Consider the following 22,912-nt stretch of genomic DNA (forward strand, 5'->3'; position numbering starts at 1 on the left):
GAATAGGAGGAAGTAGGAATAAGAGCCTCCGGAAAAGGGCGCTTTTTCCGGAGGATCGGGGCCAGTGTAGATGCTCTTTTCCGGCTTTTTTAAAAGCCGGAAAAAAGCGGCGGACATTTTTATTTAAATGCCGCGGGGGATATTTAAATCCCCCGCGGATTTCCCTACGACGACTGGTGAAATTTACATGCCCCTTCCGGAAAAGGGGGCAGTGTAGACGTAGCCCTGGAGTTACCCGGAAGTCTTCCAGGAGGTACATCAACTCTTCTAGATATTTGCATAGTTTAACAACAGGCTACATAAAAAGCACTAGCAAAGTCAGTACAAACTAAAATTCCATACAGTGATTTGTTTATACTACCCTATATGCACTGAGATGTAAGGATGACATTTATATTCCAACTGATTTATTTGATAATGATATGAGAAAGTAAGCAAGTTTTAATATTAGTGTACTATGACACTTTTGTATGTTCATGTCCGAATTCGTAACCAAGTAGTTTTAAGTGAGGTGAAATTGAGAGTATGCCTCCTGAAAAAAAATTGTAAGTTCTATTTTTTTAACATTTAAATTACTGTAGGACACTAACTTGCTAGTTCCAGACATCAGTGTAAATATGTGACGGTGCTTTATCACATTAAGGCCTGATGCTATTCTAGTTACTCATGTGAGTAATCTTTCATTCATCCGAATAGCCCAATAAAAATCATTCTTTTAGAGTGATCATTAATAGTACATTACAGCGTTGCCACATGGCCAAACAGCAAATGCATTTTAAAGCACTCACAGCAGAACAATTTCAATGCCCATCCTGTAATTCTTTGTTACAAAAGCAGTGACTGATCCTGCAAGTCTGAGTAGTCCTTTTAACCAGTCCAACTAATGCCAACAGGAGTTTTATCACTGGCTTTAATGGAACCGCTTAAGTCAGAGAGGGTATGTCTACACTACAAAGTTAGTTCGAACTAACGGACGTTAGTTCGAACTAACTTTAATAGGTGCTACACTAGCGCTCCGCTAGTTCGAATTTGAATCGAACTAGCGGAGCACTTAGTTCGAACTAGGTAAACCTCATTTTACGAGGATTAAGCCTAGTTCGAACTAGCTAGTTCGAATTAAGGGGTGTGTAGCCCCTTAATTCGAACTAGTGGGAGGCTAGCCCTCCCCAGGTTTCCCTGGTGGCCACTCTGGCCAACACCAGGGAAACTCTATGTCCCCCTCCCGGCCCCGGACCCCTTAAAGGGGCACAGGCTGGCTACGGTGCCCGTGCCAGGTGCAAGTCTGCCAGCACCCAGCCAGCAGACCCTGCACCTGGCACAGCACAGAGCCACCCACCCGATGTCCCCCAGCCCACCCCCTCTTCCCGGGACCAGGCTGGCGGCTCCTGGGAGCTTGCCCTGGACCGCAAGAGGCGGGCACCTTCCTGGGCTAGTGCGGACATCGTGGACCTCGTCCACGATCTCCGCACTAGGCACAGGAAAGTGGCCGGCTAGGGCAGGAGAGCTGCCAGCCTGGCCACCCAAGAGCAGGTGTGCATGAAAATCAAGGGGGTCCACTGAGACCCCCGACCCTGAGCCCTGAGCTTACAATGGCCATACTGGGTCAGACCAAAGGTCCATCTAGCCCAGTAGCCTGTCTGCTGACAGCGGCCAACCCTAGAGACCCTGGAGGGGATGGACCGAAGACAGTGACCAAGCCATTTGTCTCGTGCCATCCCTCTCCAGCCTTCCACAAACTTTGGGCAGGGACACCACTCCTACCCCCTGGCTAAGACCACTCCATGGACCCAACCTCCATGACTTGATCTCACTTCCCTTTAAACTCTGTTCTAGTTGTAGCCTTCACAGCATCCTGCATCAAGGAGTTCCGCAGGTTAACTATTTGCTTTGTGAAGAAGAACAACTTTCTCTTACTAGTTTGAAGCCTGCTACCCATTCCTTTCCTTTGGTGTCCTCTAGTCCTTCTTTATGGGAACTCAGGAAGAACTTTTCTGAATGCACCGTCTCCACCCAACCCCTGCTTTTAGAGACCTCTCTCCTGTCCCCCCTCCATCTCCTCTTTTCTAAGCTGAACAGTCCCAGTCTCTGTAGCCTTTCTTCATCTGGGACCTGTTCCCAACCCCTGATCATGTTAGTTGCCCTCCCTTCTCCCAGCCTTTCTCTTCCCCTCTCCCACCTCCTTTTCTCAGTCTCCCCCCAGTTTTGTTCAATAAAGACAGAGTCAATGTTGGAAGAAACGTTATCTTTATTTTGTACATCAATAAGAAGGGGGGCTAGGGAAGGGTAAGTGGAAGGAGGTGAGGGAGGAATGGGGTACGAGCCCCCGATGGGGAGGACTGGGCTGGCTCTGCGGGCTTCTGGGGGTGGAAGCTCTCCTGCAGCCCCCCAATTACCCCCTCTCCCCAGATGGCAGCCTGCGGCAAGTGCAGCCAGGCTGATGGCCGAGTGGTGTGATGTGCCCAGTGTGGGTACTCCGGGCACTCCAAGCCAGAACTTCTTTGCAAGCGGGGCACCCCTTAGAACTGTCTGTCCGGGGTGGGGGTCGGGACTCTTTAAGCGCAGCCCTCGGCTAGCCTGAGACAGCATCTCCACACTCTAAGTCCTCCTCTTATGCCCTGCCGGCACTGCTTCCGGCCATCCTTAAGCCCTGTTCAGAGTCCACTCAATGTGGACTTGCTAGTTCGAATTAGCAAAACGCTAATTCGAACTAGTTTTTAGTTCTAGACGCGTTAGTTCGAATTAGCTTAGTTCGAATTAACTAATTCGAACTAAGTTAGTTCGAACTAGCGCTGTAGTGTAGACGTACCCTAAGGGTTATAGTTAGGGCACTATCAAATTCATGGTCCATTTTGGTCAATTGCATGGTCATAGGATTTTAAAAATTTCACGATTTCAGCTATTTAAATCTGAAATTTCACAGTGTTTTAATTATAGAGGTCCTGACCCCAAAAGGAGTTGAGGGGGTAGGAGGTGCAAGTTTATTATGGGAGGGTTGTGGTCCTGCTGCTGCTGGTGATGATGCTGCTAGGCAGTTAGAGGGTGGTGGTGGCTGGCTGTGAGCCCTTACTTGAGGGCAGAGCTGCTGCCAGCAGCAGTACAGATATAAATATGGCATGGTCTGCTATAGCCATCATTAATTCTGCACTGCTGCCTGGAGAGCTGGGCCCTCACTTTAAAGCTGTCACTCCCCAGCCACCCAGCTCTCCAAGCAGCAGAGCAGAAGTAAGGGTAGCATGCTCTGTTGGTGGTGGGGTATTGCCTTCAGAGCTGGGTGCCTAGGCACATTCACTGCTCTCCAGCCACCTAACTCTAAAGACAGTGCAGAAGTAAGAGTGTCAATACTGCAACACCCCTAAAATAACCTTGAGACCTCCCCTCCCCTGCAGCTCCCTTTTGGGCCAGGACTCTTAGGCTTTGACTACACTGCAGGGTTTTTGTGCAAGAAGCTTTTTGCAGAAGAGATCTTCCACAAAAACTTCTTGCGCAAAAGCACGTCCACACTTCAAAAGTGCATTGCAAAAGCCATGTGCTTTTGTGCAAGAGAGCGTCCACACTGCATGGATGCTCTTGAACAATAAAGCTATGATTGCCATAAACAGAATGGCCATCAGAGCACCTGTGCTTTTTGTGCAAGAAACCCCTGCGGAACAACCACACCTGCCTTTTTGCACAAGAGCTGTAGTGCAAAAAGGAGTTATTCCTCATGGGGAAAGGAATAACTCTACCAGCAAAAGCCCTCTGTCCTGTCAATTTACTGTATTTTTTTGCACAAAAATGTGCTTGAGGTGTGGACGCTCCACCAGTTTTTGTGCAAAAATAGCAGGTTTTGTGCAAAAACCTTTTAGTGTAGATATAGTCTCAATGTGAGAAATGCTAGTTTTCCTCAAGAAATCTGTATAGTGGTAAGGTAAAACACGCACAAAACCCAGAGTTCATGGTCCTTGAGTTTTTCATGGCTGTCAATTTGATAGGGTCCTAGTTAGAGCAACAACACTTAATAGTTTTTGGTGTTAAGCTGAACTCACACGGAAATGTAATTTCAACCTTAATTATTTCTAAAGAAAGGTTTTGTTTGGGTATTTTATTGATTTCCTTTAGATTTATTAAGAAACAAGTGTTTACTTGCTTTAGCTCATAATCAGCTAATTATAATTACCTAATTATCTGGGTGAGAGGGGGAGTCATCACTTGATGATTATGTGTTCTCTTTGTTCCATCTGGGGCATCTGGCATTGACCACTGTTGGAAGACAGGATAGTAGGCTAGATGGAACTTTGGTCTGACTTAGCATGGACATTTGTATGTTCTTATAAAATACACCAGTGGGTGGGTATTTTATTTTTTGAGGTCATCCAAGCAGGACTCGCCTTGTTTCATAGCAAGCCCACAGAATGTGCTAGAATCATAGAAATTAAGGGTTGGAGGGGACCTCAAGAGGTCATCTAGACCAGCTCCCTGTGCTGAGGCAGGATTATGGCTAAGAGGGACATGGGAGTAGGCAACACTAGAGCTTGGGAGGAGGAAAAACAGGAGGCTTGTCCATAAAGAAAAATGTACTCTCTTAAGTTTTGTATGTGGAACATTTTAAGGGTTTATTGTGTTTTATGTGTATTTAAAAATCATGTTTTTTCCCTTCTTCATCTATCAAGATCTTATGTGTCCCCTCTATCCTACTGTTCTCCACTCCTTCTCCAGGTTTCCTCAGGGCCCTGCAACCCACTCCACATGGCCCACAGGTGTTAGCAGTGTATCAGCCTCTGTTGATAAGCTTTTTAAAATAATTGTAAAATGCCTCAATATATAAGTGAAGAAGAGTGCTGTGTGGATGTGACCTGGACCACAAGAGGGGAAAAAATAAAATCAAACTGTGTCCTGCTACTTCCAGGCACACACATCTGTACAGCAGTACTGGGATTTGTGTGCAAGATTTTTTGGATCCTGGTACAAAATAGAAAAGGAAGATGATAAGAAGGGCTGGCTTGCTTCAGCTGTGGCCTTAAAAAGCAATTCTTAATTTAGAAAATCTCTTGCAAGCAATATAACGCTTCATTTAGCTTCTCCAGAGATGAAAGTGGGCCTGTATAACGTACTGGCAAAAAGCAGTCTTTAAAGAAAAATATTAATTTGTTTATTGAGCTAGAAATATGAATATGCATATTGGAGGGAAGGAAGACGTATTAATTTTCTGCAACTTGGGCTAATGAAACTATTAGAAAAATGTAGGTCAGAAAAAACAAATGTTCTACTTTTACCTTAATAATTTATTGTAGATGAGAAGAAATAATCTCTCTTATTTGCAAAACAGTTGCCAAGCTAATAAATATTCCATGCTTGTAGCTTCTACAGATGACAGTGCAGCAGAGAAGAAAGGTGGAACGCTCCATTCTGGTTTAATTGTTGGAATTCTGATACTGGTCCTCATTATAGCTGCAGCCATCCTGGTGACAGTCTATATGTACCATCATCCAACTTCAGCAGCTAGTCTCTTCTTTATTGAGGTAAGTCAAAGGTGTCAGGATGTATCATTTATTCTGTCACTTGTTTAACATGATTATTTAGGCTACATAAAAGTTCTTTCTAAATTAAAACGTATTCCTGGAATCCTGATCAGTATGAACTTTAATCTGTAATGTTTACAGAATCTTAGGCCGGGTCGATACTAGGGGAGAAAGTTGACCTAAGATATGCAACTCCAGCTACAAGAATAGTGTAGCTGGAGTTGACATACCTTACACTGAATTTCTGCAGCATCTTCACTTGGGAAGTCAATGGGAAAACTCTCTCGTCAACTTCCCTTGCTCCTCGAAGTAACAAAGTTGACGGGAGTGCCATCAGCGGTTGATTTAGCAGGTGATAATTATCATAAGGAGGTACCCTAGGGATGCTTAGGTCAAAGTTGGACCAAAGGGTGTAGATCATTGATAAAACATTCTCTTATAATAACAGGAGCTTGAATTGAAGTGTAAATTGAATAGTTGCTTTATCTTTAAAACTACCTTATCGTTAAATAGAGAACTTACCTGTAAGAGTAGTGACAGGCATCAAAATGAAATGCTTACACAAATTGGGAGGACTCAGGCTATATAACTACATCAATCATCTGGATCAGGCTCCAGATAAGAAAATCTAGTATTTTACATACAACTCTGAGTGACATACTGAGGCAAATGGAGCTGTTTCCATTTCCATAAGTAGAAAATTTGTCCCGCTGTGCTATTTGCTACCTTTAATTGGCCATGGCATAGGAAACTTATTTATCTGCTAATGGAAACTTCCAAAAAGACCTGATTCGATTGGCAACACCATGTTCTAAAAGAACAGAGATAAAGTAGTGGTTAAAAGTTACACGCATGTGAAAGGGGGTTTCTGAGGTGTGTAGCTACCAGGTCCGGAACAGAAATTCTTCTAGTTAACAATGTATTATTATTACTAAACATTTGTATGACAGCATAAACGTACATAGTATTCCATCAAACATTCGAGACATCTACTACATAATATATTTATTGTTACCAAGGGTGAAGTAATATCCCTGTATTCAGTGCTTATAAACTAGCTTACAAGATTTTTCAAGACAGTCTGCTAGAAAAGGTGGCAACATGATGTTTCTATCCTACCCAAAATGGATAATAATGAGGAAAGCAATGACATTTATTGGTATGTAACAAATGAGTTATCATCAAAAACCATAACCATTATCATTACTACTAGTGCTATAAGCTACGTAATCTTTTGTTTTCTAAGAATGACACAATGTTTGTGGAAACCATAAGTTCCTCAGAACTTAACAAAAGCACAAACATGGGTATTGTACCATGAAGGGGTCTTGTGGTCAATGATAACGGTAGAGATATTCCTTGAACACTGAAACTCAGAGTTGCAGAGTATTTTCATTGATTTTGAGGTGTTTGAAAAAAAGAGTAGAGAAAAGGATCACTATGAACTTTAGAACATTACCATGGCTTTGGCAATACCATAGCAATTATCTGCAGCCTACAGTATAGGATATTGCTGTTACTTTCTGAAATACAGTTGGTTCTTGCACTGATTGCTTCTGTTAAGTACATTTTTATTGTTTGGCCTTGTCAGATACGTTACTGACTACTACCATTGAAAATTAATTTCACAAAGAAAAATTATACATCATTTGGCCAATTCAGAAAATTAATAATAAAGATACATCTTTCTCAGCTGATGCACATGAGTATAAAAATGTAACTCCACACATGGAGATGAAAATGTATCCCTTAGAATTTGCTTTAGGAGAGAACAAAAGTGCATATGTGGGAGGGAATGCAGATGTAGATGATAAAATATAATTGTTATATGGAGACAATTTGTACAAAAGCCATTGTATAATTACTCATTTGATTGTTGAAACAATACCAAAGGTTCCATCAGCATAAAAATTCATGACTAGAAATAAGAGGGATTTCTGAGTTAGGTATGCTGGTAGTACATTCATGTAATGGAATCCTTGTCAAAGGGTGATATGAGACCAAAATACCCAGTCAGCAGGGTTTGCAAGGTCTTCCAAAATAGCCAACTTCCCTGATTTAGTGGAGATGAGTGGAATGATAGCTAGTGTTAGCATTGTAGAATATGGATTGAGAAATTTTGCCTCAGTCTTGATCCACTATCATGAAAGAAACCTCCCCATCCCACCCCACCCCACCAATGTTAGATAAAATAAGAGTAGTGATTAAAAGATATTTTGTATGAATTAAAGAGTAAATAGACAAGCAACTTCCTCACATAATTATATCTGAATACCTGACCTATTTTGCTTTTCCAGAACTGTTATTCCTTGAGCAGAGAGCATGAACTGTCCCCTCCTTGCCTTAAGTTGTGGTTTAATCTTCTGTGGCTCAAGATGAAGCCACAAATCCATTCTCATTTGTCATGCTCAATCAAGACAGAGTGAAGGCTAGTCAACACAATAAGTAAAGAATTATGTACAGATGGGGAGAGAAAAAGAGGAAATTGACTTGCTGTTAAAAACAAGCCACCTGCACCCTTATAAATAATCTTATTTAATGTAATGATAACCTTTGTACATAATTTTTAACCCAAGCTATAGAATTCTGTAACAGAAGTTCAGATAATCCATAATAAAATACATAGGATGAATGTTTAATTTTCTAGCATATATTTGTTTACGAGATTCTGTAGGTTTATAGAGTAACTGCTATATAAGCCTTTCGGGTTTATTAAATTGTATAAGACATTTTTTCCATGAGGAGGGTGTTTGTGTCTGGACTGAGTCTGAAGTCTGAGACCAAAATGTTATTTGGTTGTCTATTAGGAAGTCTCAGATGAGCCAGTGTATGTAGAGTTTGTATATTGACCTACTTCCACTTGTGTGATTACATGCTAAAATTATAAGATATGCCTGCATTATAACATTTCAGTGTGTTTTCTATTTGCAATTTATATATTATTATGTTGGCTAGCCAGCCACTCTACTTAAACCAACTTTAAGTTTTTTGGAATGCAAGATCATGTACTCTGACTGGACTAGTAGCGCCTATACAGTACATATACCTATTTAGCAAAGACAGGTTTCACTTGCTATTTATGCCATGGTTCTTTGAAAGAAGACAGCACAATGCTACTCATTTTCAACAGCCAAAGCATTTTATTATTCACTGCTCTTCATTATAATAACCTTTCAGAAAATAGGAAATAAACACCAATTTTTCTATATGTTATCTTCATTGACTCTCAGAAAGCGTGTCAGATTACCGTCTATTTTAATAGCAACTCTTCATCGTAATCATGGATGTATAATACAGTCTCTGTGGAAGTTTTGGTAGCTTGATAATGTAATCAATTGAAAAAAGATTTTGCTCCTCTTTTAAATTTGTATTTTGAAATAGAAAATATTTGATTTAAAAATTAAATATGTTTGAGGAAATAAGAATTAAATAACTCCTTAGTTGGACTGCATAGAGCTATGGCTGCTCTTCAAGCAAGGGGTATTAATTCCAGCTCACGTAAACGTACTTTTGCCACTGTTTATATGAAGTAGGATACTAAAAATAGTGGTGCCCCTGTGGGAAACAAGGATAGCAGCAATGACAGCACAGGCTAGTTTCTCTGAATCCAAAACCACCTATACCCTATTGATATCTGCTCCATCTCTTTGCCACCAGCCCACCAGCCACTCTTCCTTGCCTCCTGGCTGTCCCACCAACAGGTTCCTCACTGCCTATCAGACCATTCATTCTGTTCTCCATCATTTGCCACTCATTATTCAGCTTATTCTCATTCAACTTCTGCTGTCACCTGTCTCTCTGCTGTGACCTCTGCAAAGCACACTCAGTTATTTCCAGCTCTTTGCAGGCTGGGCATCTCATGGTTAGGACACCAATCCCTACCCCTATTACTTTCACAGTGCTCTGGCATTTGAACTCCTAGCTTAACAAGGTCCTTTCAGTTGATGATCATACCATTTTACCGGTTCAATTAAGCACAGTTCTGCTCCTCTTCATACAATAATGACAACGCATTGATAAGAGCTTGTATAACAGCATGTTACCTTTACTTTCAGTACTAAAGTGATTTGTAGACTGCCACCAGCCAAAGTTGATTACTTTGAGTAACACCACTCTATATGCTGGGTATCTAAGTAGAGCAGATGTATTCAGGAGTGGGCAATAATTTTTGAAGGGGGGGGCACTTCACAAATTTCTGAAGTGGTACTGGGCCACCGCAGAAAGGGCAGAGCCAGGAAATTTCCCATGCTCTCCTGCACACAGACCCTAATTGCCCTGGCGGTGGGGGAGCACGTAAAGTCTTTGCCCCTCCCACACACACACCCAGTGCCTAGAGAGAACTACCAGCTGTTTTGAACAGCTGGTAGTTCCCTCTAAGCACCGCATGCTCCAGGAATCCAGAGGAGGCTTTGCATGCTCCCCCCCACCCCTAGGCCAATCAGGACCAGGGGGCATTGGAGCATGCAAAGTCTCTCGCCCTCTGCCCCACCCTGCCTGGGGCGCAAGGTGCCTAGAGGAAACTGCCAGCTGTTTTGAACAGCTGGTGGTTCCCTTTGGTGCTGCATACCCCTAGTGGGGGGAGGAGACTTTGCGCACTCCCCATCGCTAGGTCTAGATTGACTTAGGGGTGGAAGAGCAGCAGGGCAGTTACGAGTCAGATCAACCAGCTTGGTGGGCTGGATCTGACCTGTGGAGGCTGTCTTGTCCACCCATGGTCCAGATGTTGCTTGGACCTGCCATGAGTGCAGGGAACTGGACTTGTTGGCTTTCTTCAGATTCCTTCCAGTACTATAATTCTATATAAGAGCACACAAAAGGATGAAGCTGAAGTACATTTTTCTCTGGTTCATCATTTGTGTGTCTTAAGGCCAATACACTGTATGCATGCACACTGCAACAAAGTGGGTGAGAAAATAAGTTGGAGTTTGCAGGGGCTAATTTAACTGTGTCATCATACTTAATGGAATACTGGGTTTTAATAAATGGAATGCCCAAGACAAGAAAAAATGCTATTAACTTAAAAAAACAGTTTTCTTGAGATTTCTGTGAACTTTTCCCTATAGTATGAAGCAAAGTATGTGCTGAAGGGTTTGTGCTTGGTTAATTGAGCACAAAACGTATCTTCAGATACTCTTGGAACAGAAAATAGCTATTGAACTGATACTATGATTTGTATATGTAATTTATGAGTTAATTAGCCATGATAATCTGTATCATTTTTATGAAATGGTGCAAAGGTTAAGTATAATAATTGAGTGTAAAATATAATAAGAAAAGCCAAAAAGGAGTTTGAAGAGCAGCTAGCCAAAAACTTAAAAAGTAATAGCAACATGTTTTTTCAAGTACATCAGAAGCAGGAAGCCTGCTAGACAGCCAGTGGGACCACTGAATGATCAAGATGCTAAAGGTGCACTCAAGGACTCATTCAGCATAAGGTCATTGCAGAGAAACCAAATAAATTCTTTGTTTTGGTTTCATTGCTGAGCATGTTAGGGACATTCCCAAACCTGAGCCATTCTTTTTAGGTGACTGGTTCCTTGGGGTGCATGCAAGTTTTGACTCAAAGCGACTAGTGTCTAGTGTCTGTCACCAAAAATAAAATGTGTATGTGAGCAAATGGAAAGAATTCTGAATTTTTCAAACAAAAGGATTACATCTGTTTCCATTCATTTATTTTTACAGAAACCCTTTTAAATAAAATATAATGAGTAAAAATGCATTTTCAGTGTTAGAGAGGAAATATTGCCTGCCCAGGTCCTTTTTTATCACAGAGGCTACGTCTACACTGGCCCCTTTTCCGGAAGGGGCATGTAAATTTCATGAGTCGTCGTAGGGAAATCCGCGGGGGATTTAAATATCCCCCGCGGCATTTAAATAAAAATGTCCGCCGCTTTTTTCCGGCTTTTAAAAAAGCCGGAAAAGAGCGTCTACACTGGCCCCGATCCTCCGATTCCTTCAAAGTAGGAATAGGAGCCTCCGGAAAAGGGCGCTTTTTCCGGAGGATCGGGGCCAGTGTAGACGCTCTTTTCCGGCTTTTTTAAAAGCCGGAAAAAAGCGGCGGACATTTTTATTTAAATGCCGCGGGGGATATTTAAATCCCCCGCGGATTTCCCTATGACGACTCATGAAATTTACATGCCCCTTCCGGAAAAGGGGCCAGTGTAGACGTAGCCTTGATTGTTAAGATACTTTTCCCCTCTTGGAATGCAAAAGTAAAATGGATTTATTTGCCAGGAATACTTCCTTTTGAATCAGGTCATCAGTTGACTCTGGCCTTGAGGAATTCCTTCACAGTGTCAGTTGAGAATAAGGAATGTTGCAGCAATGTTATACTTTTAATTCCTTGCTGATTTTTGGAAGATAATGCACATATGAAGACTGATATTCTCTTAAATTTGTTTTAATAAGAAGGTTCACATTAGGAGCCTTAAATACAATGAAATTAATATACCACAATAATAGCTAGCTATAATACAATTACCAAATAATTAATTTGTCCACTAATCTATGTAGTGTAAAATATACTATAGTCAAGATGTAAGATTTGTCTGGCAATAAGTCAGGCATGATGTGCCGATTATGGTGGATTACATGCCTGTGAAAGCAAGAATACATGAAACAGAGATTAAATTGAAGGGGGAACTGTATCAAAATTAAATATGAGCAAACATAGCTCAGGAATTTCTGAAGTTGCACTTGATTGTGTACCCACATGTCTTTACTCATTACATCAGGCCTCACCAGCTATGCTACTATCCATATCCAGGCTGGTAGGGTAAATACATACTAGGTGCTATGGAAAGAGGCATGCAATGTTGATGCACCCAAAGAGAATCTATATAGGTGTAACTTACATAGAGAGATCAAAGCAAGTGTAAAGTACACATTGCTGCTTTCTCCACTATGCTTCTTTCTCCATGCCCAATAGTGTCTGAGCTAAGGATGTTAAAATGAATTTATTTGTGCAAATTTGTAACCACTGAAATTTTCAGTGGATACTTGCTTACACGGGAGAGGTGAGAGCTGGTGCTTGCTGGAAGTCAGCTTTTAAGCCAGCTCTTTGCAAGCATTAGCTCCTGTTCCCCTGCCTCTTTTCCATCCCCCACTGCTCTGTGGGAGGTAGCAGCTCTGGTGGGAGGGAAAGCAGCTCTGCAGGAGCTGGCACGTCTGGGGAGCTGACTTAAAAGTCAGCTCCCTATGTGTACTGTCTCCCACCTGCTCCCCACCCCATGCTGCTGCTTCTGATACAGGCTGCTAGCTCCCCCTCTCTCTCTCCACTGCTGCTTCTGTGAGAGGCAGCAGGACTGGCAGAGAGCTCTGCAGATGCCAGCTTCCCACCACGCACACTGGCTTCTGCCCCCGGGGCCTCTGATACAGAGGCAAGAGGGGGAGGGCTGTGTATAATCCAATGAGCCCAGGAAAGAATTCCTCCAAAGGAATTCTTGACTGCTGTAAAGCCAAATGAGTCAGCTTCTGTGCCTTCCCTGTCCACCTTGGCATAAGGAGCATGGTGGCAAGTGATTGTAAGGAAAGCATGGCCACAGCAAAATGCTATTCTCCTATACAATTCTCAGCTGGAGTGTCGCGCTGCAGGAACCATAGCCAACTGTCATGAATTAGGTTTGGGCACAGACTGTTTTATCTTACAGCAGGGCTGGTGCAAGGCATCTTGAGAATCAGGGAGGTAAGAGATTTTCTTACACACTGGTTCTAACTTAATGCAGAGATTTCACAGATGCTGCATATCTCTTTAAATTAATACAGAGTAAAATAGGAGCAAGAGAAAGGTAAGGCCAGATTCTCAGCTGGTCTACATTTAAGTTGATGGAACTAGGTTGATTTACATCAGCTGAGGATTTACCCCATAATTTCTTTTGCTTTAAGTCAGAAAATGGCCAGGCACCCCTGCAGCATGAGCACTGTCACTGATCTGATTCTCTCCGTACTACCAGATGAGTTCCATATCCTGAAACTAATGATTAAAAGAAAAAAGAACAACTATAATTTTTCTTGTTCTTTGAAAGTTCTGCATTATCCTGGCCTTTTGAATACTGCTACTGATCTCATTGTTATTGCACTGCACTGATAGTAAAGGTATTTCTTCAAGAGCTTACTCAGCTCAGCTGGAACCAGCAACACAGCAGGGGTGACCCAGATCATATAAGATGGAAAAGCTGTAAAATAAATAATTATCACTGAAAATAAAAGTCAAAGGGGTAAGGAAGAAGGTGTCCCATTTCTCATCATTCAGCAGCTGACTGCTTAGATGATCCTACCTGCTGGTCCTTAAAGTTGCAGAAACTATAATTTTTTTTACAAGGAAAAGAGTTTTAAATCAGAGAGGTCTATTTTGGGAAGTGATATGCATTGAGCTGAAGGAAGAGATGAGATATTTTCATCAGTATCTCCATATCATCCTTATGAATTTTACAGCTTGGGTCAATCTAAGTCATGTTACCTAGTTGCTTAGAAATAAGGTATATTGGAGACATGGCATGTGTACTAATATTGATTGGATAAGCTGTATAGTAAGAACAAAATGTAATAGATTAATATAGTTTCTTCCTCCTTTCTTGGTTCATTAGGTAGGTTGAAGCTCTCTAATCCAGGATTCCCTCATCAAACAACATCCCTGGTCCAGCATTGTTGGTGATCCCATGGATGCTCTGGGGCTGGAGCACTCACAGGGAAAAACTAGCACCAAGCTCTCCTCTCTATGCCCTCTCTCTTCTGTGCAAGTGATCTCAGGCTTACCAGCTCTTCCCCCACACTCCCAGTGCTTCTGGAGCACCACAATCAGCTGATTGTGGCATCCAAACTCAGGGAGGGATGGAGAAGAGCAGGAATGGAGTGCACATGGAGGAAGAGGCCAGCTGTGGAGCCCCCCAGCCAGGCACTGGGAGCAGTGGTCCATGGCCAGAAAGCAGCAGAGCCCTATGACCAGAGGCCAGGATCTTGGGCCACAGCAGAGAGAGGTGCAGACATTTTACCTCCCTGTATCCAGCAAATTTCCTGGTTCAGAAGGAGTCAGTTTCCAAGGGTGCTGGACCAGAGAGATTCAGTCTGAACTATCATGTTAAAATTTTCAGGGGGTAGCCGAGTTAGTCTTCACAGGATAAACTTAAAAAACAACAAATGATCTGGTAGCACTTTAAAGATTAACAAAACATGTAGATGGTATCATGAGCTTTCGTGGGCACAACCCACTTCTTCAGATAACCGGTGTTTTGGGTTTATGATATGCAGACCCAAAATAAGCTCATGAACCCATCTACATGTTTTGTTAGTCTATAAAGTGCTACCAGACCATTTGTTGTTTTTTAAGTTTATCATGTTGAAGCTTTGGCGCACAATCCTGAGAGCTGTATGGAATCTATATTTAAATATCTCTGTTTTTGAGACATTAACACCTGCAATTGACAAAGAGTGAAGTACAGTCAAGAAGCCCGTGTACATGTCTAATACATTTTTACTCGATGTTAGACATCTTTAGAGGTCTTAGCCACTGAGGTGGATAAGAATATGTGTCATTGGACTTCGGTGAATTGTTTGAGTTATAACATTTGTCAGAAACAGTGGAGACGGCCTCTTTAATTAAAAAAAAAGCATATGTGAAACATAGATCTTTGCATTAAAAACCTGCTCCTGAGAGGTGCTCACCACCTTCAACTCACATAGATTTGAATGGGAGGTGAGCGTGCTGTGTCCCTCTGAGAAGATCTTCAGGCCTTTGAAGGATCAGGCTCTGACACTGATGTATATCAGAGTAATGCTGAAGTCCATTATAAAACATGTCGATAGGTATGGGAACAGTCTCAGATCCCCATGCCTCAAGGGGGGTATGTCTACACTACCACCCTAGTTCGAACTAGGGTGGTTAATGTAGGCAAGCGGAGTTGCAAATGAAGCCCGGGATTTGAATTTCCCGGGCTTCCTAAGGAGGAGTAACGGTAGTTCCACGAGGAGTAACGGTAGTTCGGAATAGGAAGCCTAATCTGAACTACCTAGTTCATGCAGCGTGTAGCCGCGGGCACAGAGTCCGAACTAGCGGACATTTAAAAATGGCGGCGCCCGGCAACATGCAAATGAAGCCCGGGAAATTCAAATCCCGGGCTTCATTTGAAACGCTGGTTGCCTACATTACCACCCTAGTTCGAACTAGGGTGGTAGTGTAGACATACCCGGGGAGACCACATGATGAAGTTGGTAACTGATTAGGGACGAAACTGCACAATAGACACTGGGATTTGATGCTAGTGGGGTATTATTAAAGCAAAAACCAAGCTTTGCTAGTGCTTTATAGGCTTCTTGTTATGCACATGGGATTTTTTTAAGGGAAAAGGCAATACATTGTATTTTTGAAAATACAAAGTAAAAAGCATATGTATTCATTCGCACATACGTACACTGTCCCACCAACAATGGTATAGTTACCAGTCGGAGGCTCGGACCAACTTAATGGTGAGTTAATTTGGACCCAAGAAGGGGAGCCGGGTTCTGCTGGTCATGATTCCAAAACTACAAGACTGGCAGGGCGAGTCCAAAGCTTTATGGCAAGACACCCCATCTTTTATAGAAATATCTTCTCATGCAAGTCTATGGATTTTGCTGCATCATGTTGTAATCAATCACTTCGCAACATATGTTTATCTGTAGATTGTTTTCATTGTTGAACATCAGCTTGCTGACAACTTTTCTGGGTTTTTCCCCACCTTGGTTTTGAAGGGATTTGTTATCTTCACACATTGGAGGTGCTGGCTTTGAAATTTTTAGGGTCATCAATCTTCCCTCACCATAAAGGGGTGCTGCTGAGATCCCAGCTCCAGTGCCGCTGAGATCCCAGCTCCCTCTCTTTGGTACATCTGAGCCTAAAAACAACTTTCAAACTTATCTAATTAACACACACTTCTTCACGCATACCGAAACACTATCACTACAAATTACAGAACCATTTGTAATTACAAATCAGAGTTCTGCAACATCTATTGCTTACATAAGTAAACCCTATACAAACACGGGAATACTACGTCTTAGCTACATGGCTACACAGGAGAGACGTGATTGTAATGGAGATTTCCTTTGCTACTGTGTAGGACTGTATTCATTTTGTAGTCCTCGGTATACGGTTGTAGAGGATGGTGCATGTCATCCAACTACTCTCATCCATAGATAATACAAACTTATTTTGCAGAGGCATGAAAGGAAATGTAAAAAAGAATTAAGAATTGCAGCAAACAGTGAAACACAGTGCTCAGTGTGCATCTTTATAATTATTATAAATGAATTCCTGTCACAGGTGAAACGTACCATACCATTGACTGAGCTTTCATAGAGATTATATGGATCTTTATAAGGGATAACAGTATGTTTCTCAGTTCCTTCAGGAGGCCAGGAAAAGCAGTCATTAAATGCCACTACTCCCGTATTATAGTGCTTGCACTCTATCTGAAAATGATTATACGCCAGTGAGCACTTCTGTTCAGTCCTTCTGTAATCGATCTTCTCCCACATCACTTATCCCCTAAATCTTTATAGTCCTGTGGCATCTGCACAACAGACTTTTCCCTCCCTCTGGCTCACATTTAGTGTATTTCCTTCTTCCTGTTTTATATGTATTTAAAACCATCTAAAACATCTTCCATTTATGTTGTAGCAGTACCTTTACTCAAACCCAGAACTGTTTTTTTCCTTTATTTTCAAGATAAAATTGATTAGAAATCCTGATTGAATTCTTGGCTGTGAAGAATCATAGTCACTTATACATTTCTGCAGAGCTTCTCAACTGAACAGCAGTTGTCTGTGCTGCTCAAAGCTATGTACTTTATTATTTTATAGTTATACCATCAATGGTCCTGCGGATAACTAGATGGGAAGTCTTGCTGGCAATTGAAAAATCCATCACACCTCTTTAAATGGTGTCTGGTTGGTTCAGAGACTTGACTCTCAAGGCTGAAATCAAAGGCTTGTTTCCCTTTTCCTCCCCAGAGGTAGCGTAGTTTACTAGAACCCTCCTCATGAAACACAGCCAATCAGATTGTATTTTTAGACAGCACTAATTTATATGAGAGTGTACTAGAGCATTCAGCTTGGGACATGTTTGGGCGTCTTTTAAACACATTACTCTGCAACTGAAAATTATCTGATTTAAAGCTGAACTGCAAATGAGTTCATAAAAGCCTCTGAATTCACTGTGGACTGAATGTCCTCAGCTGCCACACTAATTGGGGCATTCAGCTCATTACCAGTTCTGTCTCTCAGAATGCAGCTTCCCAGGTCTCCTGAATCTGCTGAACAAATCAGCCATGTGGAGTGTGTCTTTCACTGGCTGGAACTCCATCAGCTAAGAAGGAACGCTATAGGGGCAGGCTTGTTTGTATGTCATATTTCTTTGTGGCTGATAACTCCATTCTGATGCCAAGCCAGGAATAGGAGAGATGCCCTGAGGCCCAGGATTCACTCAAATGAAAAAGGTGGTGAGGGGAATATGCTGTCCACTAGGATGAGACCAAACACCTTGCACTACAGTAATAACGAAGGGGAAAAGCCCCAAAATTCCACTCTGTAGTGCTTGGGATGGGAAACACTTCACCTGTGCTATCAAAAAGGAGATGGGCAAAACCCATCCTGTCACTGCTCCAGAGTCTGTATAAAGATGTTTATTCCAGGCTAAGGGCAGTAGAAACTCTAGCAGACTGCATTGTCTCCAACCGTGGCACAGTGGATGGGTGCATTACAACAAATTTGAATTTGGAAATGTCATTTCATGAATTACCTGCTCTGGAACTATTTCTTTTTTACTTTTATGGTCTTTCACAGGCCACCAGCCTCTTTCCCCATATATGGTAGGTCATTCTTCTGCACACACAGTAGGCTTGCCAGGCTATGGTATTTTCCTCTAGCATATTTTCTTAGAAACAACGAGTAGTCCTGTGGCATCTTAGAAACTAACAAAAACATAGGATCATGAGCTCTCATGGATAAGACTCACTAAACTCCTCTGATGAAGTGGGTCTTACCCAGAAAAGTTCATGATTCTGTATGTTTTTGCTAGTGTTTAAGGGCATGTCTACCTGCAGGTCAAAAGTCAAGTTAAGATATGCAACTTCAGCTAAATCAATTGTGTAGCTGAAGTCTAAATACCTTAATTTGGCTTTCTGTGCTGTCTACACAGAAGGAAATAGAAAGGAAGGACACTCTTCCTTTCACTTCCCTTACTCCTCGTGAAATGAGGGTTACAGGAGTTGGTGTAAGAAGTTCTCAAGGTCGACATTATTTCAAAATAATGGCTTGCTTTGTAGACGCACACTATATTATTTTGAAATAACATCAGTTATTCCAAAATAATGCTGCTATGTAGACCTACCCTAAGGTGCCACAAGACTCCCTGTTGTTTTTAAATTTACGAACGAATGCAGCTACCCCTCTGAGTCTTTATATTTGCTTAGGAAGATAAACTTGGGCCCATTTCTAGAGATTCACTTGTAAGAAAAATCCCACTGAATTCAGTTGCTATACACGTGGTGAGAGCAAGTAAAACTCTTAGCCCTATTTACAGCACAGCAGTTCAGAAAATAACCTCAAAGATTGCAAAGTCTAAAGAAAGATGCATGTTTTCTATGTAGTAGAGAGAGAGGACAAGAACTAAGGAATTAATCTAAATAGCTCCACCTCCACTCTGCCCCAATTTTGTTCTTTGTTGTTCTACCTGAGAGAGCAAATGCAGAGTTCATTGCTCTCTTCCTGGGCTGCTGTGATAGCCTGAGGAGCTTCAAATCCCATGATGCCACTTCCATTACTTTTAGTTTTATCAATTAAAACTGTAATATCTCCATAGTTTTATCTGGGTCAGCAACAAAGTCAAGTGAATCAGTAGCTTCTCAATTTCCTGTTTTCAAAGACTTGATCTTCCCACATACAACACATAACAGCAACAATAACAAAAGTCCTACTGTATGTCATTAGCAATGTAAAACCTGAGGAGGTAGCAGAACAAGTATTTCTCTTACCTCTGACATGAAAAGAATCTTCACAATCTTCACAAAGTTTCAACTCTTACATTTGAAGATGACCTTCACATTTGTTTGTTTCTGGGGCAAGAAGAGAGATTTTTTCCCTGTCCCATGTTAGGTGAATCAATGCATTTCTCATCAAGAGGAAAGGTTAATTATAAAAGTGTCTTGTCTGTGGACAGCAAAACTAAAAATGATAGAATCAGCTTGGCACTGGTTGTAAAAAAGAAACCAACAACTAAACTTGGTTACATCTTCAAATAAAATTGGAGAGCATGTTAATACATTAAAATGTAGTTATCCTAAGTCATTGTTTTATGATACTCTGTTTCTAACTATTTTTCCTCACTAATTTTCTATAGGTTTTTTATTTTTTCTTTTCATTAGAGGCATATCAAGTCAAAGTCAGTTTTTTTACATATATTGATGTATGTCTGCAATGACTTCATTGGATTTAATCAACTTAATCTGCATTTACATTAGTGAATATGAGAACAGAATTTGACCCCTGTTAGCAATAAACTAACTGTCCTTCTACATTTATTAAATACACTGAATCAAACATAGGTAGAAAGTCTTTAAAAAAATGGAATGGGCTTTGTTTCCTTATGAGGAAAAACATGCCCTTTCAAAAAGACAGCTGGATGCATTCCTACTCTCAATATTGCTAGGTTTTATACTAAGAACACACAGATTTTAAATTAACTGTCTCACAAAATGTACATTGCGCCTCTCAAAAGCACACCTAACCCTAGAATGGGGCGGAGAGGGAGGGAAGAGAGAAGGCAGCAGCTTTTGTATTATATCTGCATGAAAGTGATCCCCATGTAAGCCTTTCTTTGTGCCCTGCCACCAATGTCCTCACTGTTACTGTCTTTTTGAGATTGGAATTCAGCAGTGCCTGAGAAATTCTTTAGCTAATCCTACTCTAAATTAGCTTCACTAATCCCAATATAATGTAACAGCAGTGGGTGTTCAGTGGTTCTTAGCACAGATTCTCTCAATATACTAAACAGCAAGAAGTGCAGTAACAAGTAAAGAGAGACAGATAGAGGAATTTATTTCAGGACAGGGAAAGTAAAAAGGAACTTGTGGTCAGAACAGAGTGTTTCTCACATTCAAGTATGAATCTGAGAAAAAGCCTTTTAAGTTATAAGATGTATTGCTTTTTGTCTTGGTCTTAAAATGAAAATATAAAATATGACTGATTTTCTTCACTCATTCTTCCATTTCCTCAAGCGCTAACGGAATGCTAAAAGTTGATTGCTATTTTATGCAGTAGCTTTGAAGAAGAAACAATGGATAATAATATATTTGCATACGAAAGATAGAAAGAATGGCAAAAGACCGCTTTGGCTTAACCAGGAGATCTTGCATTATCAAAAAATCAAAAAGGAGTCATATAAAAAGTAGAAACGAGGACAAATTACAAAGGATGAATATAAGCAAACAATACAAGTATGCAGGGGCAAGATTAGAAAGACAAAGGCACAAAATGTTCTGAACTAGCTGCAGACATTGAGAAAAATAAGAAGACATTCTATAAATATATTACAAGCAAGAGGAAGACCAAGGACAGGGTAGGCTCAGTGAGGAGGGCAAAACAGTAACAGGAAACTTGGAAATGGCAGAGATGCTTTATGATTTCCTTGTTTTGGTCTTCACTGAGAAGTCTGATGATGAAGGAATTCCTAAAACAGTGAATGCTAGTGGGAAGAGGGTAGGTTTAGAAGATTAAATAAAAAAAGACCAAGTTAAAAATCACTTAGAAAAATTAGATATCTGCAAGTCACCAGGGCCTGATGAAATGCATCCTAGAATAATCAAGGAGCTGACAGAGGAGGAATCTGAGCATCTAGCTATCATCTTTGGAAAATCATGGGAGACAGGAGAGATTCCAGAAGACTGGAAAAGGGCAAATATAGTGCCCATCTATAAAAAGGGAAATAAGAACAACCCAGGAAGCTACAGGCCTGTCCGTTTAACTTCTGTTCCAGGAAAGATAATGGAGCACATGATTAAGGAATTCATCTGCAAACACTTGGAAGATGTTAAGGTGATAGGTAACAACCAGCATGGATTTGTAAAAGAACAAATCATGTCAAACCAATCTGATAGCTTTCTTTGATAGGATAATGAGTCTTGTGGATAAGGGAGAAGTGGTGGACATGGTATACCTAAACTTTAGTAAGGTATTTCATATAGTCTTGCATGATATTCTTATCAATAAATGAGGCAAATACAACTTAGATGGAGCTACTATAAGGTGTGTACATAACTATTCTCAGAGAGTAGTTATTAACGGTTCACAATCCTACTGGAAAGTCGTAACAAGTGGGCTGTGTCTACACTGGCCCCTTCTTCGGAATAGCCATGCTAATTTAGAACTTTGGAATAGGGAAATGCACCGGGGATTTAAATATCCCCCGCGGGATTTAAATAAACATGGCTGCCGCTTTTTTTCCGGCTTGGGGAAAAGCCGGAAAAGAGCGTCCAGACTGGCGTGATCCTCCGGAATAAAGCCCTACTTTCAAGTAGGAATAAGAGATCCTCTGGAATAGGGCTTTATTCTGGAGGATCGCGCCAGTCTGGACGCTCTTTTCCGGCTTTTCCCCAAGCCAGAAAAAAAGCGGCGGCCATGTTTTTTTAAATCCCGCGGGGGATATTTAAATCCCCCGCGCATTTCCCTATTCCAAAGTTCTAAATTAGCATGGCTATTCCAAAGAAGGGGCCAGTGTAGACGTAGCCATGGGGTTCAGCAGGGGTCTGTTTTGGGAACTGGTTCTGTTCACTATCTTCATCAACAATTTAGATATTGGCATTGTGAGTACACTTACTAAGTTTGCAGATTATAGGAAGCTGGGAGGGGTTGCAGCTGCTTTGGAGGATAGAATCATAATTCAAAATGATCTGGGCAAACTAGAGAAATGGTCAAAGATAAACAGGATGAAGTTTAATAAGGATAAATGCAAAGTGCTCCACTCAGGAAGGAACAATCAGTCTCACACATACAAAATGGGAAGCGACTGTCTAAGAAGGAATACTGCAGAAAGGAATCTAGGGGTGATAGTGGATCACAGACTAAATATGAGTCAGCAGTGTGATGCTGTTGCAAAAAAAGCAAACATGATTCTGGGATGCACCAACAGGTGTGTTGTGAGCAAAACACGAGAAGTCATTCTTCTGCTCTACTCCGCACTGATTAGGCCTCAGTTGGAATATTTTGCCCAGTTCCGAGAAATGGAGAAAGTCCAGAGAAGAGCAACAAAAATTATTAAAGGTCTAGAAAACATGACCTCTGAAGGAAGGCTGAAAGAATTGGGCTTGTTTAGTTTGGAAAGGAGAAGACTGAGAAAGGACACGATAACAGTTTTCAGGTATCTAAAAGGGTGTCACAAGGAAGAG

The 22,912-nt window shown here is 41.3% G+C and overlaps 1 protein-coding gene across 2 annotated transcripts in view; it reads left to right on the top strand.

The window, feature by feature from the left end:
* Positions 1 to 22,912, top strand: part of PLXDC2 (plexin domain containing 2) — a 409,726-nt gene that overhangs the window by 383,074 nt on the left and 3,740 nt on the right. For both annotated transcript variants that reach the window (XM_075922487.2, XM_075922486.2), the window contains one exon: positions 5,338 to 5,498. In XM_075922487.2, coding sequence (XP_075778602.1) covers positions 5,338 to 5,498 — 161 coding nt within the window. The remainder of the gene's footprint in view (positions 1 to 5,337; positions 5,499 to 22,912) is intronic.

This window comes from Pelodiscus sinensis, chromosome 2, assembly GCF_052426305.1.
Source record: "Pelodiscus sinensis isolate ZL-2025 chromosome 2, ASM5242630v1, whole genome shotgun sequence".
In the NCBI taxonomy this organism is placed as follows: domain Eukaryota; kingdom Metazoa; phylum Chordata; order Testudines; family Trionychidae; genus Pelodiscus; species Pelodiscus sinensis.